We start from the raw sequence: 12,316 nt of genomic DNA, 5'->3' as shown, positions 1-12,316 counted from the left end.
TTTTTCATAAATCAATACTGATTTATACAAGCATTTCCCAGGGTAGTACACTAGCACTGCTTGCAGAGCTGCTGCCTCAGTGCCAGTGACTCGGTTTCAAATCTGACTTTTGGCACTGTTCTCCATGGAGTTTGCACACTTGTCCTGTGACTGCATGGGTTTCCTCTGGATGTTCAGTTTCCTCCAATATTACAGCCCTGTGGGTTGATAGGTTAAAGTGCCATTCTTCGTTGTCCTTAATGTACAACTAAGTTGCAGAATACACAGGTCGATAGACTGAATAGACTTCTCCAATGTCACATGGAAATTTGACATATGGAAAACAGATAGCCGTCACTTATAGTGACTGAGAGCAAAGCCCCCTGACTTGTTAGAAAATTCTATTGCCCAAGTAGCACTTACCTGCTTGCAAGATTGGACGTTGAAACTTAATTGTATCTTGTGGCAATTTCACCATCATAGATTTAGAGTCATAGACCCATGTAGCAAGGAAACAGACTCTTTGATCCTACATGCTGACTAAGGCACCTTTTTGAGCTATTTTCAATTGCCTGCATTGGCCTATATTCCTCTTAACCTTCCCTCTCCATGAACGTATCCAAATGCCTTTTAAATGTTGTAAATGTGCCCACCTCTTCATCTGCAACTCATTCAACACTCAACATCTTGAAGGATAAAATTAGGAGTTGTTTGGGGTGGGAGACGAAGGGTGGGAGGGAAGGGGGGGCGGAAATAAAACAAAAAAAAATCTCAGGTTATACCACCTTAACATAGATGTATATGAATTGTTCCTTCACCATTGAATGAATGAATGCATGAATAAGTTTATTGGTCAAGTATTCACATACACGGAATTTGCCTTGGTGCTCCACCCGCAAATGACAACATGACATATAGTGATAGTTAGGAATGACACATAAAACATTAATAATAAAACATTATCGATTAAACATGTGAATTAACCAGAGCAAAAGGAGGCTTCATATTTTTGGTTATTGAGTAGAGCTACTACTCGTGGAAAAAAGCTGTTTTCATGTCTGGCTGTGGCAGCTTTGACAGTCCAGAGTCGCCTTCCAGAGGGAAGTGATTCAAAGAGTCTTTGGCCAGCATGAGAGGGGTCAGAGATGATCTTACCCGCTCGCTTCCTGGCCCTTGCAGTGTATAATTCATCAATGGAGGGAAGGTTGAATGACGGTGTTATCTCGAAGGGCCGAATGGCCAACTCCTGCACCTACTTTCTATGTTTCTATGAAAAACACAAATTGGTCCAACTGGTCCAAGGTGCCACACCCAGATAAGTCCCATTTGCCCACACTTCTAAACGTTTCCACCTCTAAATGTTTTCCTATCCTGTACCTGCCCAAATGTTTTTTAAATGTTGTTATTATACCAACCTCAACTACTTAGTCACACAGCTCGTTCCATATACCCATTACTATTTGTATTAAATTGATGCCGTTCAGGTTCTTATTGAATTTTTCTCCTCTCATCTGAAACTATAGCTCTCTAATTCTTATTGACACAAGGAACTGTAGATGCTGATTTATATATTAAAAAAACAAAGTGCTCGAGTAACTCTGTAGGTCACCCCGCATCCTTGGAAGACATGGATAGGTGATATTTCGGGTCAAGTTATGTAACAAGTTAATTAGCTCACTATGGATCCCATACAATCTAACCTTCCAAAGCAGCCTTAAACTAAACCTTATCAAAGTTCTTGCTGAAGAAACATAGACAACCTCTACAACCCTTCCCTTATCAATCTTCTTGAGTTCCTCTAAAAACTCAATCAAATTTGTGATACAGTCTCCCACACATAAAACCATGTTAAAAATCCATAAACATTTGTCCAAATGCATGTACATTTTATCTCTTAGGATCCCTGCAATAATTTTCCCACCAGAGATGTTAGGTTTACAGGTCTATGGTACCCAGATTTTTTTTTACAGCTCTTCTTAAATAGAGGCACAATATTAGCTCATCTCCAGTCTTCTGGCATTGCACTTGTTTTGTGACAAAAATTAGTATATCTCAGTCAGGGCTCCTGCAATTTCCTCTCTAGCTTCCCAGAGTATTGGATATACTAGATCAGTCCTCGTAGATTCCACAAGGGGCGATTTGACTTTCTAGTAACCTGTCACTTCAGCTTTCCGCCTCATTCCTGTTGTGATTTCTATCTTTGGCCTTCTACATTATTCTAATGATCAAAGTAAGCTCAAGGAACACAATTTCACAATAACACCCAAGCTGTCTGGACTTAATACTGAAAATAACCACTTCAGGTAATCACCTCCTTACCCCAACACCCATTACTTTTAAGTAATCGTTACCTTGACAACTTTGGTTCTCTCTTTTCCAGCCCTGATGAAGTGTCCTAGACTAGAATTGTGGACACAGTTTCTCTCACCATTGCTGCTGCTTGACCTGCTACGTGCTTCCAGCATTTTCTATTTTTGCTTTGGGTTTCTAGCATCTTACTACATTTGCAACATACAGGTGCATAATCCAGGTCCAAAGTCCACAACGTGCTTTAAAGCAAAATCCCTCATGTGAAAATTCAACACAAAAATATTAATTGCTTTAACACTTTTAAAATCTGTAACAGATGGAGATTGGAGGGAATATAAATTCATCTGTGCACTTGTCAATGGATAAACTTTGAGGCCAGTAGGTTTAGGTTTCTTATTGTCACATTGCCGAGGTACAGTGAAAAGCTGTGTTTTGCATACCACCCATTAGAACAGATAGAACTATACAGAAATACAATCAGGTCAAACTCAATTAAAGTAGGTAGATCAAAAAGATAGATACAGAGTGTAGAATATAGTTCTCCGTATTGCAGTGCACCAGTTCCACAGATAGTCCAATGTCCGGAATAGAGTAGAAATGAATTGGACAGTACCTCAGCTTATGGAAGGAACGTTCAGAAGCCCGAGTCTGGTGGTGCACACTTTCAAGTTTCTATATCTTCTGCTCGACAGGAGTGGGGAGAAGGAGGAATTATCAGGGTGGGACAAATACTCTCTGACATTCCTTTGATTTTAGGTCACATGGCACCACTCAAAAATATTTAATCAATGGTTAGATCAAGGAGTATCACTTCCAATGTTCAGAATTTTACTATTGGTTTTATTGCAGATTATTAGCTGCGGGAATAATTCTCTCTGAAACCTGACTAACTCTGACGCGCTAAATAACGGATACCTCCATAACTGCATTGTACAATAAAGACAAGAAAACCAATTTAATAATAATAATAATAATAATAATAAATATTTCAGAATCAACCATCATTGAATGATACAAATTCTGAACTAAAATATATACCTAGGTTGCCTCACATTCAAATAATATTATGAGGAAGGTATTGGTTCACAATTGCATAACCAATTTCAATTTCTCACACAATCTTCAGCACTTAACTACCAATTAACTTGTAGCGCAACAGCAGACATTACAGACTGCCAGCCACTGCATCCATAAATTATTTAGGATCACTAAAAATAAACCTTACTTAACTACATTCAAAATCTAAGTAAAAGACAAACAGGAAAATTGTTGAAAGCTTTTGAGACATTAAGTCATGCAGAAAAGATACTCCCTTTAACAGAGCCTTTCAAAGAATGATTGTTATCACCATTGTATATGCAGGTTTAATACCTTACTAGATATGGGCCTAGCCTAGGCATCAAATTTCTTTCCTGAAGCACTACACAGTAATTCGGCTGGAATGTGTGCCTTTATGGTTGTACCTGCATACATGCGAAGACACCGCGTGCAGGGGGTGCCTGAGCGAGCAGGTCCAGGTTTGTTGCTGAGCATGCTGGTGTGTGGCAGAGTGACTGTCTCTGCACTAACTTTCTGCAGAGGCAGTCACAGATCCCAGCAAGTCTGGGAAAGGATTGGTGAATCAAATGCAACAAGATAGAAATTCAAAATTTCTTAATTCATGTAATGAAGAAAAAATTCACTGTGGCTACATTTGCATTTGCATTACATTCACATTTGCACTCAAATGTAGATTTTTTTTTTAAACATGGAAACACCAAACTACTCCCAACTTTCTTTTTAACCCCTAGTTTAGCAGCCATAAGGGTTCTCCATTATTTTAAAAATGGAGAGAGAGAGGGAGGGAGGAGGGAGAGAGGACGTACCGAGGTGGCGGCTCTCCGTCTCAGGACTCTGCAGAGGTATATGTATGCGGAGAACCCCCAGATGGCACGCTCTGGCCACGTATTTTTTCCACTGGGGTTGTTGCCTAAGGGGAGGTTTCGCAGCTCCCGGTGGCAGTCGACCTGCCTTACGGGATTTGCCTAGTTTCTATCATGATGGGCTAAGAGTGAGGAATTTGGTTGTTTTCAGCCAGCATGTTGCACCACAGGGGGAGGGAGGGGTTGTGGCTGCGAGGGTGACCGGTCCTCACCCTGTCATGGTGGGTGTTGAGGACCAGCGTGTGCTTGGAGTGGTTCTGACTGCTTCTGGTACTGACTTCGGATTTGCTCATTGCGCCTAGGCTCCGTGATATTTCTCAGGTGCCGGCTCCACACAACTTGAGCCGCCGTTCCGAGATGCACAGCGTCCAGTTTCATGATGCGAAGAGACGCATACTGTACAGAATGCTCCTGCACATTCTGCACCTCCTTGCATTCATCTTCAGTCCGGACACGCCTTGGCGGTCTGCGTTACAAAGGAGTCATCCCCCTTTACATTGGGGACCTGGGGTGGAGTGTGTTGCACACACACCCGTGGCACGAAATAAACTTTTGAGTCAGTTCACTGGCTCGCCGGCCGCCTGTACTTTCTGCGGCGTCCTCAAGTTAGAAGTTTGACACAACTCATCGCCTTGCAAGACCATTGCACAGGAAGTTAATGATTAACCGATGATAAGTACGAATTTCATTGTTCCTTTCCTGGTGCATGAGACTTCCAGCTTGAACGTCCAGGAGTGGAAAAGACTGCATAACGTTGTGAATACTGCCCAGTCCAACACCGGCTCAGACCTATCCACCATCAAAGGGATTTATCGTAGTTGCTGCTTCATAAATACAGCCACCATCATCAGAGACCCACACCATCCTGCCCACACACTCATCTCACCACTGCCATCGGGAAGAAGGTACAGGAGCCTGAGAACTGTAACATACAGGTTCAGGAACAGCTTCTTCCCTTCAGCCATCAGGCTATTAAGCACGACAACCTCATAAGCTCTGAACTACAATAGACTATTATTATTATTATTATTATTGCCCTGTTATTGTTTGTTTTTTTAAGTTTTTTGTTATATTATTTATTATGATTACATATTCTGTTGTGCTGCCGCAGGTAAGAATTTCATTGTTCTACCTGACAATAAAACACTCTTGACACTTGACTTGATTCTTGACCTTGCCGTTAGTCTCGATTACTTATAGGGAGCAGACTTATTTTCCCAATGGACATTGGTGACATTCTAAAGGGCCTGTCCCACTTTCGTGACCTCTGCCGAGTTTGCCCTTGACTCGTACACGCAGCATGGTCATCACAAGGTCGCAGAAGGTCGTACTTAGGTCGAAGCAGGCCATGATGCTAGTCGTAGGTACTCGTGCCATCAAGTAGGTCGGGGCGTTTTTTTCTATCATTATGAAAAATGTCCACAAGTAAAAAAAGGTTGTGAATTAGGTCGTGAAATTGGGACAGACCCTTAAGACAGTCTAGTGGCTTCACGTTCAACATTCCCAAGAATAAACAATATAGTCAAATCACTTTCACCATACAATTTTAAGGGGGCAATAACAGCACGTTAGTATGCACAGCACATCCAAGTTGACGATATGCAGAGTACTGCCCTGCCGACTATAAATTCAGAAGGTTCATTCAAAAAGAAAAAAACAGGCTGTTTAATTAACATAATTTAAATTCCTCAGCTGTTGTAATGGAATTTAAACTTGCTGTTCTAAATTTTTTTGTCCAGCTAACTGGTCCAATAACTGAACCATTGTGCCACAATTCATTCTACATCTTCTTTAGAATTTGCAGGCAATTGTGGGGGGCACAAGTCTGGGAGCTATGTACAGTGCATTCAGAGAGTATTCAGACCCCTTCACTTTTTCCACATTTTGTTACATTACAGCCTTATTTTTAAATTGATTACATTCATTTTCTTTTATCATAAATCTACACACAACACCCCAAAATGAAGAAGTGAAAGCAGGTGTTTAGAAATTTTTGAAAGAAATAACTGAAAATCACATTTACATAAGTATTCAGACCCTTTGCTATGACACTCAAAATTGAGCTTAGGTTCATCCTGTTTCCATTGATTATCCTTGAGATGTTTCTACAACTTGATTGGTGTCCACCAGTGGTAAATTAAATGGATTGGACATGATTTGGAAAGGCACACACCCGTCTCTATAAGGTCCCGCAGTTGTCAGAGCAAAAACTAAGCCATGAAGACGAAGGAATTGTCCGTAGACCTCCGAGACAGGATTGTGTTGAGACACATCTGGGGCAGGGTATAAAACAATTTCTGCAGCATTGCAGGTCCCGAAGAGCACAGTGGTCTCTTTAATTCTTAAATGGAAGAACTTTGGAACCACCAGGACTTCATAGAGCTGGCCGCCCGGCCAAACTGAGCAAACGGGGGAGAAGTGAATTGGTCAGGGAGGTGACCAAGAACCTGATGGTCACTCTGACAGAGCTCCAGAGTTTATCTGTGGACATGGGAGAACCTTCCAGAAGGGCAACTATATCTGCAGCATTCCACTAATCAGGCCTTTATGGTAGAATAGCCAGACGGAGTAAAAGTCCTCAGTAAAAGGCGCAAGGCAGCCCGCTTGGAGTTTGCCAAAAGGCATGAGAAACAAGATTCTCTGGTCTGATGAAACCAAATTGAACTCTTTGGCTTGAATGGCAAGAGTCACGTCTGGAGGAAACCAGGCACCGCTCATCACCTGGCCAATACCATACCTACGGTGAAGCATGGTGGTGGCAGCATCATGCCGTGGGGATGTTTAGCAGTGGCAGGAACTGGGGGACTAGTCAGGATTGAGGGAAAGATGAACAGAGCAAAGTACAGAGAGATCCTTGATGAAAACCTGCTCCAGAGCGTTCTGGACCTCAGACTAGGGCAGAAGTTCACCATCCAACAGGAGAACGACCCTAAGCACACAGCCAAGACAACGCAGGAGTGGCTTTGCTGAAGAGAGGAGGAGGGGGGGGGGGGAGGGAGGGGGGGGAAGAGAGGAGGGAGGGGGGGGAAGAGAGGAGGGAGGGGGGAAGGAGGAGGGGGGGGGAGAGAGGGAGGGGGGGGAAGAGAGGAGGGGGGGGGGAAGAGAGGAGGGGAGGGGGGAGAGGAGGGGGGGAGAGAGAGGAGGGGGGGGGGGGAAGAGAGGGGGGGGGGGGGGGAAGAGAGGAGGGAGGGGGGGGAGAGAGAGGAGGGGGGGGGGAAGAGAGGAGGGGGGGGGGGAGAGAGGAGGGGGGGGGGGGGGAAGAGAGGGGGGGGGGGGGGGGGAGGGGGGGGAGGAGGGAGGGAGGGGGAAGAGAGGGGAGAGGGGGGGGAGAGAGGGGGGGGAAGAGAGGAGGGGAGGGAGGGGGGGGGGGAAGAGAGGAGGGGGGGGAGAGAGGGGGGGGGAGGGGAGGGGGGGGGAGGGGGGGGAAGAGAGGGGAGGGAGAGGAGGGGGGGGAAGAGAGGAGGGAGGGGGGGGGGAGGGAGAGGGGGGGGAGGAGGGAGGGGGGGGGGGGGGGGGGGAGGGAGGGGGGGGGGGAGGGAGGGGGGGGGGAAGAGAGAGGAGGGGGAGGGGGGGAGGGGGGGGGGGGGAAGAGAGGAGGGAGGGGGGGGGAAGAGAGGAGGGAGGGGGGGGGAAGAGAGGAGGGAGGGGGGGGAAGAGAGGCGGGGGGGGGGGAGAGAGGGGGGGGGAGAGGAGGGAGGGGGGGGGGGGGGGGAAGAGAGGAGAGGGGGGGGGAAGAGAGGAGGGGAGAGAAAGAGAGGGGGAGGGGGGAGGAGAGGAGGGAGGGGAGGGGGGGAAGAGAGGAGGGAGGAGGGAGGAAGAGGGGGAGGGGGGGGAGAGAGGGAGGGGGAGGAGGGAGGGGGGGGGGAAGAGAGGAGGGAGGGGGGGGAAAGGGAGGAGGGAGGGGGGGGGAGGAGGGGGGGGGGAGAGGAGGAGGGAGGGGGAGAAAGGAGGAGGGAGGGGAAGAGAGGAGGAGGGGGGGGGAGGGAGGAGGGGGGGGGAGAGAGGGGAGGGGGCGGGGGGGGGAGAGGGGAGGAGGGGGGAGGGGGGGGGAGGAGGGGGGGGGGGGGGGGGGAGAGGGAGGGGGGGGGGGGGGGGGGAGGGGGGGGGGGGAGGAGGGGGGGGGGGGGGGGGGGGGAGGGGGGGGGGGGGGGGGAGGGGGGGGGGAGGGAGAGGGGGGGGGGAGGGGGGGGAGGGGGGGGGGGGGGGGGAGGGGGGGGGGGGAGGGGGGGGGGGGGGGGGGAGGGGGGGGGGGGGGGGGGGGGGGGGGGGGAGGGGGGGGGAGGGGGGGAGGAGGGGGGGGGGGAGAGAGGAGGGGGGGAGGAGGGAGAGGGGGGGGGGGGGAGAGAGGAGGGGGGGGAGAGAGAGGGAGGGGGGGGGAGAGAGAGGGAGGGAGAGAGGGAGGGGGGGAGGGAGAGGGGGGGAGGGGGGAGAGAGAGAGGAGGGGGGGGGGAGAGGAGGAGGGGGGGGAGAGAGGAGGGAGGGGGGAGAGAGGGGGGGGGGGAGAGAGGGAGGGGGGGGGGGAGAGAGAGAGAGAGGTGAGGGAGAGAGAGGAGGGGGGGAGAGAGGAGGGAGGGGGGGAGAGAGGAGGGGGGGGGGAAGAGAGGAGGAGAGGGGGGAAGAGAGGAGGGGGGGGGAAGAGAGGAGGGGGGGGGGGGAGAGGAGAGGAGGGGGGGGAAGAGGAGGAGGGGGGGGAGAGAGAGGGGGGGGGGGAAGAGAGGAGGGGGGGGGGAGAGAGGGGGGGGGGGAGGAGGAGGGGGGGGAGAGGAGGGGGGGGGAGAGAGGGGGGGGGGAAGAGGAGGGGGGGGAGGAGGGGGGGGAAGAGAGAGGAGGGGGGGGTAAGAAAATCGATTAATTAAATAAATGTGTAAAAAGTGAAGGGGTTTGAATACTTTCTGAATGCAGTGTAATTTTAGAAATAGGATAGGGAACTTAAAATGTGGGATCAACATCTATGAAAGAAAAATGACCCCATGACAAACTTTCTCTAGTTGAAACATGAATCATCCTTTGCTTGTTTTGGCATGCAGAATTATGCACTTTCTACAATCAAAAATTAAATAAAATCCCAAGTGGACTGTAAATCATGTGGACATGTATTTTAACTTTAATTGCTATTTATTTTGTAACGAAAACTGAATGGACACTGGTCGAGAAACGTTTTTTTTGTTTCCTCTGAGTATGCGAATACTCAGGAAATGACAATAAAGATTTACAATTACAATTACAATTACAAAATCAATGTAGCAAATGGAAGCACTTTATTGCATACTTCCTTCAGTTAATAAAGGAGATAAGACATTAAGCTGATAAGGAGTTGATTGTTATATGGTTATTGCATTCAACCCAAATATCTTAAGTATAGCACACAAACTAGTTTGAATCTAGCAGGAGAGCCTCGACCAAATATGCAACGGTTGTGAACCTTACCAAATATCCCTCTGAAACAAACGTCTTCCTATTAACCAAATTATTCTCACCTTCGCAGCAAAGGATTTTTTAGTCTCCCAGGAATTGAAGAAAATAAAAATGTTGAATCACACACAATCTCAATAACCATGCCATTTAGTGCTTAAATATAAGGAGTGGCGCCTAATACCTAGCAACTTAATCAGGCCAGTGCCTGGCTCCTAACAGTTCAATCAGCCCATTATAAATCAAGGTACACACTCAAAATAAGTCCACGCCTTTCAAATCTATTAATTAAATATGCTCGTAAATTGTTAACGGCCAGAATTAAAAATCTGAACCTGTATATCATTTTGGGAAGAGCCCGGTTTGGTGATAGATGAGCTTCGATTTTGTTAAGGTGTGTTACGACTGGCAGAATCAATGTTCTCCAGTCGAGTCCTTCCCATCCAACACTGTTTTAGTCCATCAAATAATTTTATTGGACGACACTCTCTCCAATTGTATTCTGTTTGGGAGCCGACAGAGCGTTATATTAAAGGTGGACAAAAATGCTGGAGAAACTCAGCGGGTGAGGCAGCATCTATGGAGCGAAGGAAATAGGCAACGTTTCAGGTGCCTATTTCCTTCGCTCCATATCACCCGCTGATTTTCTCCAACATTTTTGTTTACCTTCGATTTTCTAGCATCTGCAGTTCCTTCTTAAACATCTTGAGCATTATATTAATGTGTAGGAAGGAACTGTAGCTGCTGGTTTAAACTGAAGTTAGACAAAAAAAAATAACTTGCGACACAAGAAAATGCAGGTGCTGGAATCTTGAGCAAAACACGAAGTGCTGGAGAAACTCGGAGGGTCAGCCAGCATCTGTGGAGGGAACTGGACAGACGACGTTGCGCGTCCAGTCTGAAGGGTCCCGATCCGAATCGTCGCCGAACTTTTCCCCCCCACAGACGAGTTTATACCAACAGTGACTTCGCCCTTTGCTCATCACAACTTCCAATTTGAGGTTGCACTCCGGAATAAAACTAATTCTGAGGAAGAACCGAAATAGTTTAAACGAAATTGTGCTTGACTAACTGGTCAGCCGAGGGCTTCTGAAGGTAACATGTTAAATTAATCATATAACTGACAGATTTACCTGCCCTCTCTACTCTTTCCCTGGTGACTTTCCATCCCTTCCTCACAGAATCCTTTCCTTTTCCACACCTCCCTCCCTGCTTGGCCGTTCTCTTCCTCTTCAACACTGCCAACCATGCCCGACACCGAGGTCCCGTGTCACTCACCCAGTTTCATGATCGAGGCTAAAAGGATCCACAGAGCCACCACGAACGGGGCACGGACATGGTTAAAGTCAACGCCGATCACTGGGAAGAGCTTGCTCTCATTTGTGTGGCTCTTCAGGAGATGAACTTTCACACCTTCTGCTGAGCCGAGGACCGCGGGGAGCAGCAGGAGGAGGCTGCAGAGGAGGCTTAGGGAGCGGACACACAGCAACATGAGAGCCATGATCGCCGCCCGTTGCCGGAGCGGCCTCAGCGCTGTCGGCACTGGAGACGAGTACCGGCTGCGGACGCCGCCGTGCCGCGCCAATTCTGCACACAGCGCCTCCTGCAGCCCAGGAGGACTCGCCGACCCGCAGCGCATGTGACAACCCCTCTTTTGAAGTAGTCAATGAGACCAAAGATTATTTTTATTTTCAATCTATGTATGTGTGTGTATATATATATATATATATATAGCACATGTACACACATATATATACACGCGTGTAAATATATACACATATGTGTGAGTCAAGTCAAGTTTATTTGTCACATACACATACGAGATGTGCAGTGAAATGAAAGTGGCAATGCTCGCGGACTTTTGTGCAAAAGGCAAACAACCAAACAAACTATAAACACAATCATAACACACATATTCTTTTACATAATAAATAATGGAAGAAAAAACGTTCAGTAGAGTTAGTCCCTGGTGAGATAGGCGTTTACAGTCCGAATGGCCTCTGGGAAGAAACTCCTTCTCAACCTCTCCGTTCTCACCACATGGCAACGGAGGCGTTTGCCTGGCCGTAGCAGCTGGAACAGTCCGTTGCAGGGGTGGAAGGGGTCTCTCATGATATTGTTGGCTCTGGAGTTGCACCTCCTGATGTATAGTTCCTGCAGGGGGCCAAGTGAAGTTCCCATTGTGCGTTCGGCCGAACGCACTACTCTCAGCAGAGCCTTCTTGTCCTTGTATACATATACATACATACACACACACATATGTGTATATATTTACACGCGTGTATACATATGTGTGTACACGTGCTATATGTATATATATATAAATGAAAGAAACTAGAGAAATATGTCAAGTCACTTTTATTTATATAGCATGCTGGTGGGACAGGCCCTTAACTTTCCTCTCAGACACAGGCACACACATTCATATAAATATATATATATAAGTTAAATTTAATTTTGTGCAGTGTGTGTTAAAGCAATTGAAGGGAAACTGCACAATACAATGCAAGGGAAACTAAGCAAAGGTGGCGGCTGGGGAGGAAAGATGGGAGGGAAATGGGGGAACAGGGGGAAAAAATTTACAATAAGATTAACTAAAAATATGTGATGTGATAGATGCACTAAATCAAACACTGTTCCCTACAACACTGATTACACCAGACGATAGAGCGGAATGCACAGCGGGAGGCATA

At 47.5% G+C, this 12,316-nt stretch overlaps 1 protein-coding gene across 2 annotated transcripts in view; it reads right to left on the bottom strand.

Annotated features, from left to right (window-relative positions):
* The window catches only part of slc9a1a (solute carrier family 9 member A1a), a 53,433-nt gene extending 42,156 nt beyond the window's left edge, over positions 1-11,277 (bottom strand). For both annotated transcript variants that reach the window (XM_055656386.1, XM_055656387.1), the window contains exon 1: positions 10,902-11,277. In XM_055656386.1, the coding sequence (XP_055512361.1) occupies positions 10,902-11,262 (361 nt within the window). In that variant the 5' untranslated portion in view covers positions 11,263-11,277. The remainder of the gene's footprint in view (positions 1-10,901) is intronic.
* Between the last annotated feature and the right edge of the window lie 1,039 nt (positions 11,278-12,316).

Source organism: Leucoraja erinacea, chromosome 26 (genome assembly GCF_028641065.1).
Source record: "Leucoraja erinacea ecotype New England chromosome 26, Leri_hhj_1, whole genome shotgun sequence".
NCBI lineage: Eukaryota > Metazoa > Chordata > Chondrichthyes > Rajiformes > Rajidae > Leucoraja > Leucoraja erinaceus.
This window is presented reverse-complemented; position numbering and strand designations above follow the sequence as displayed.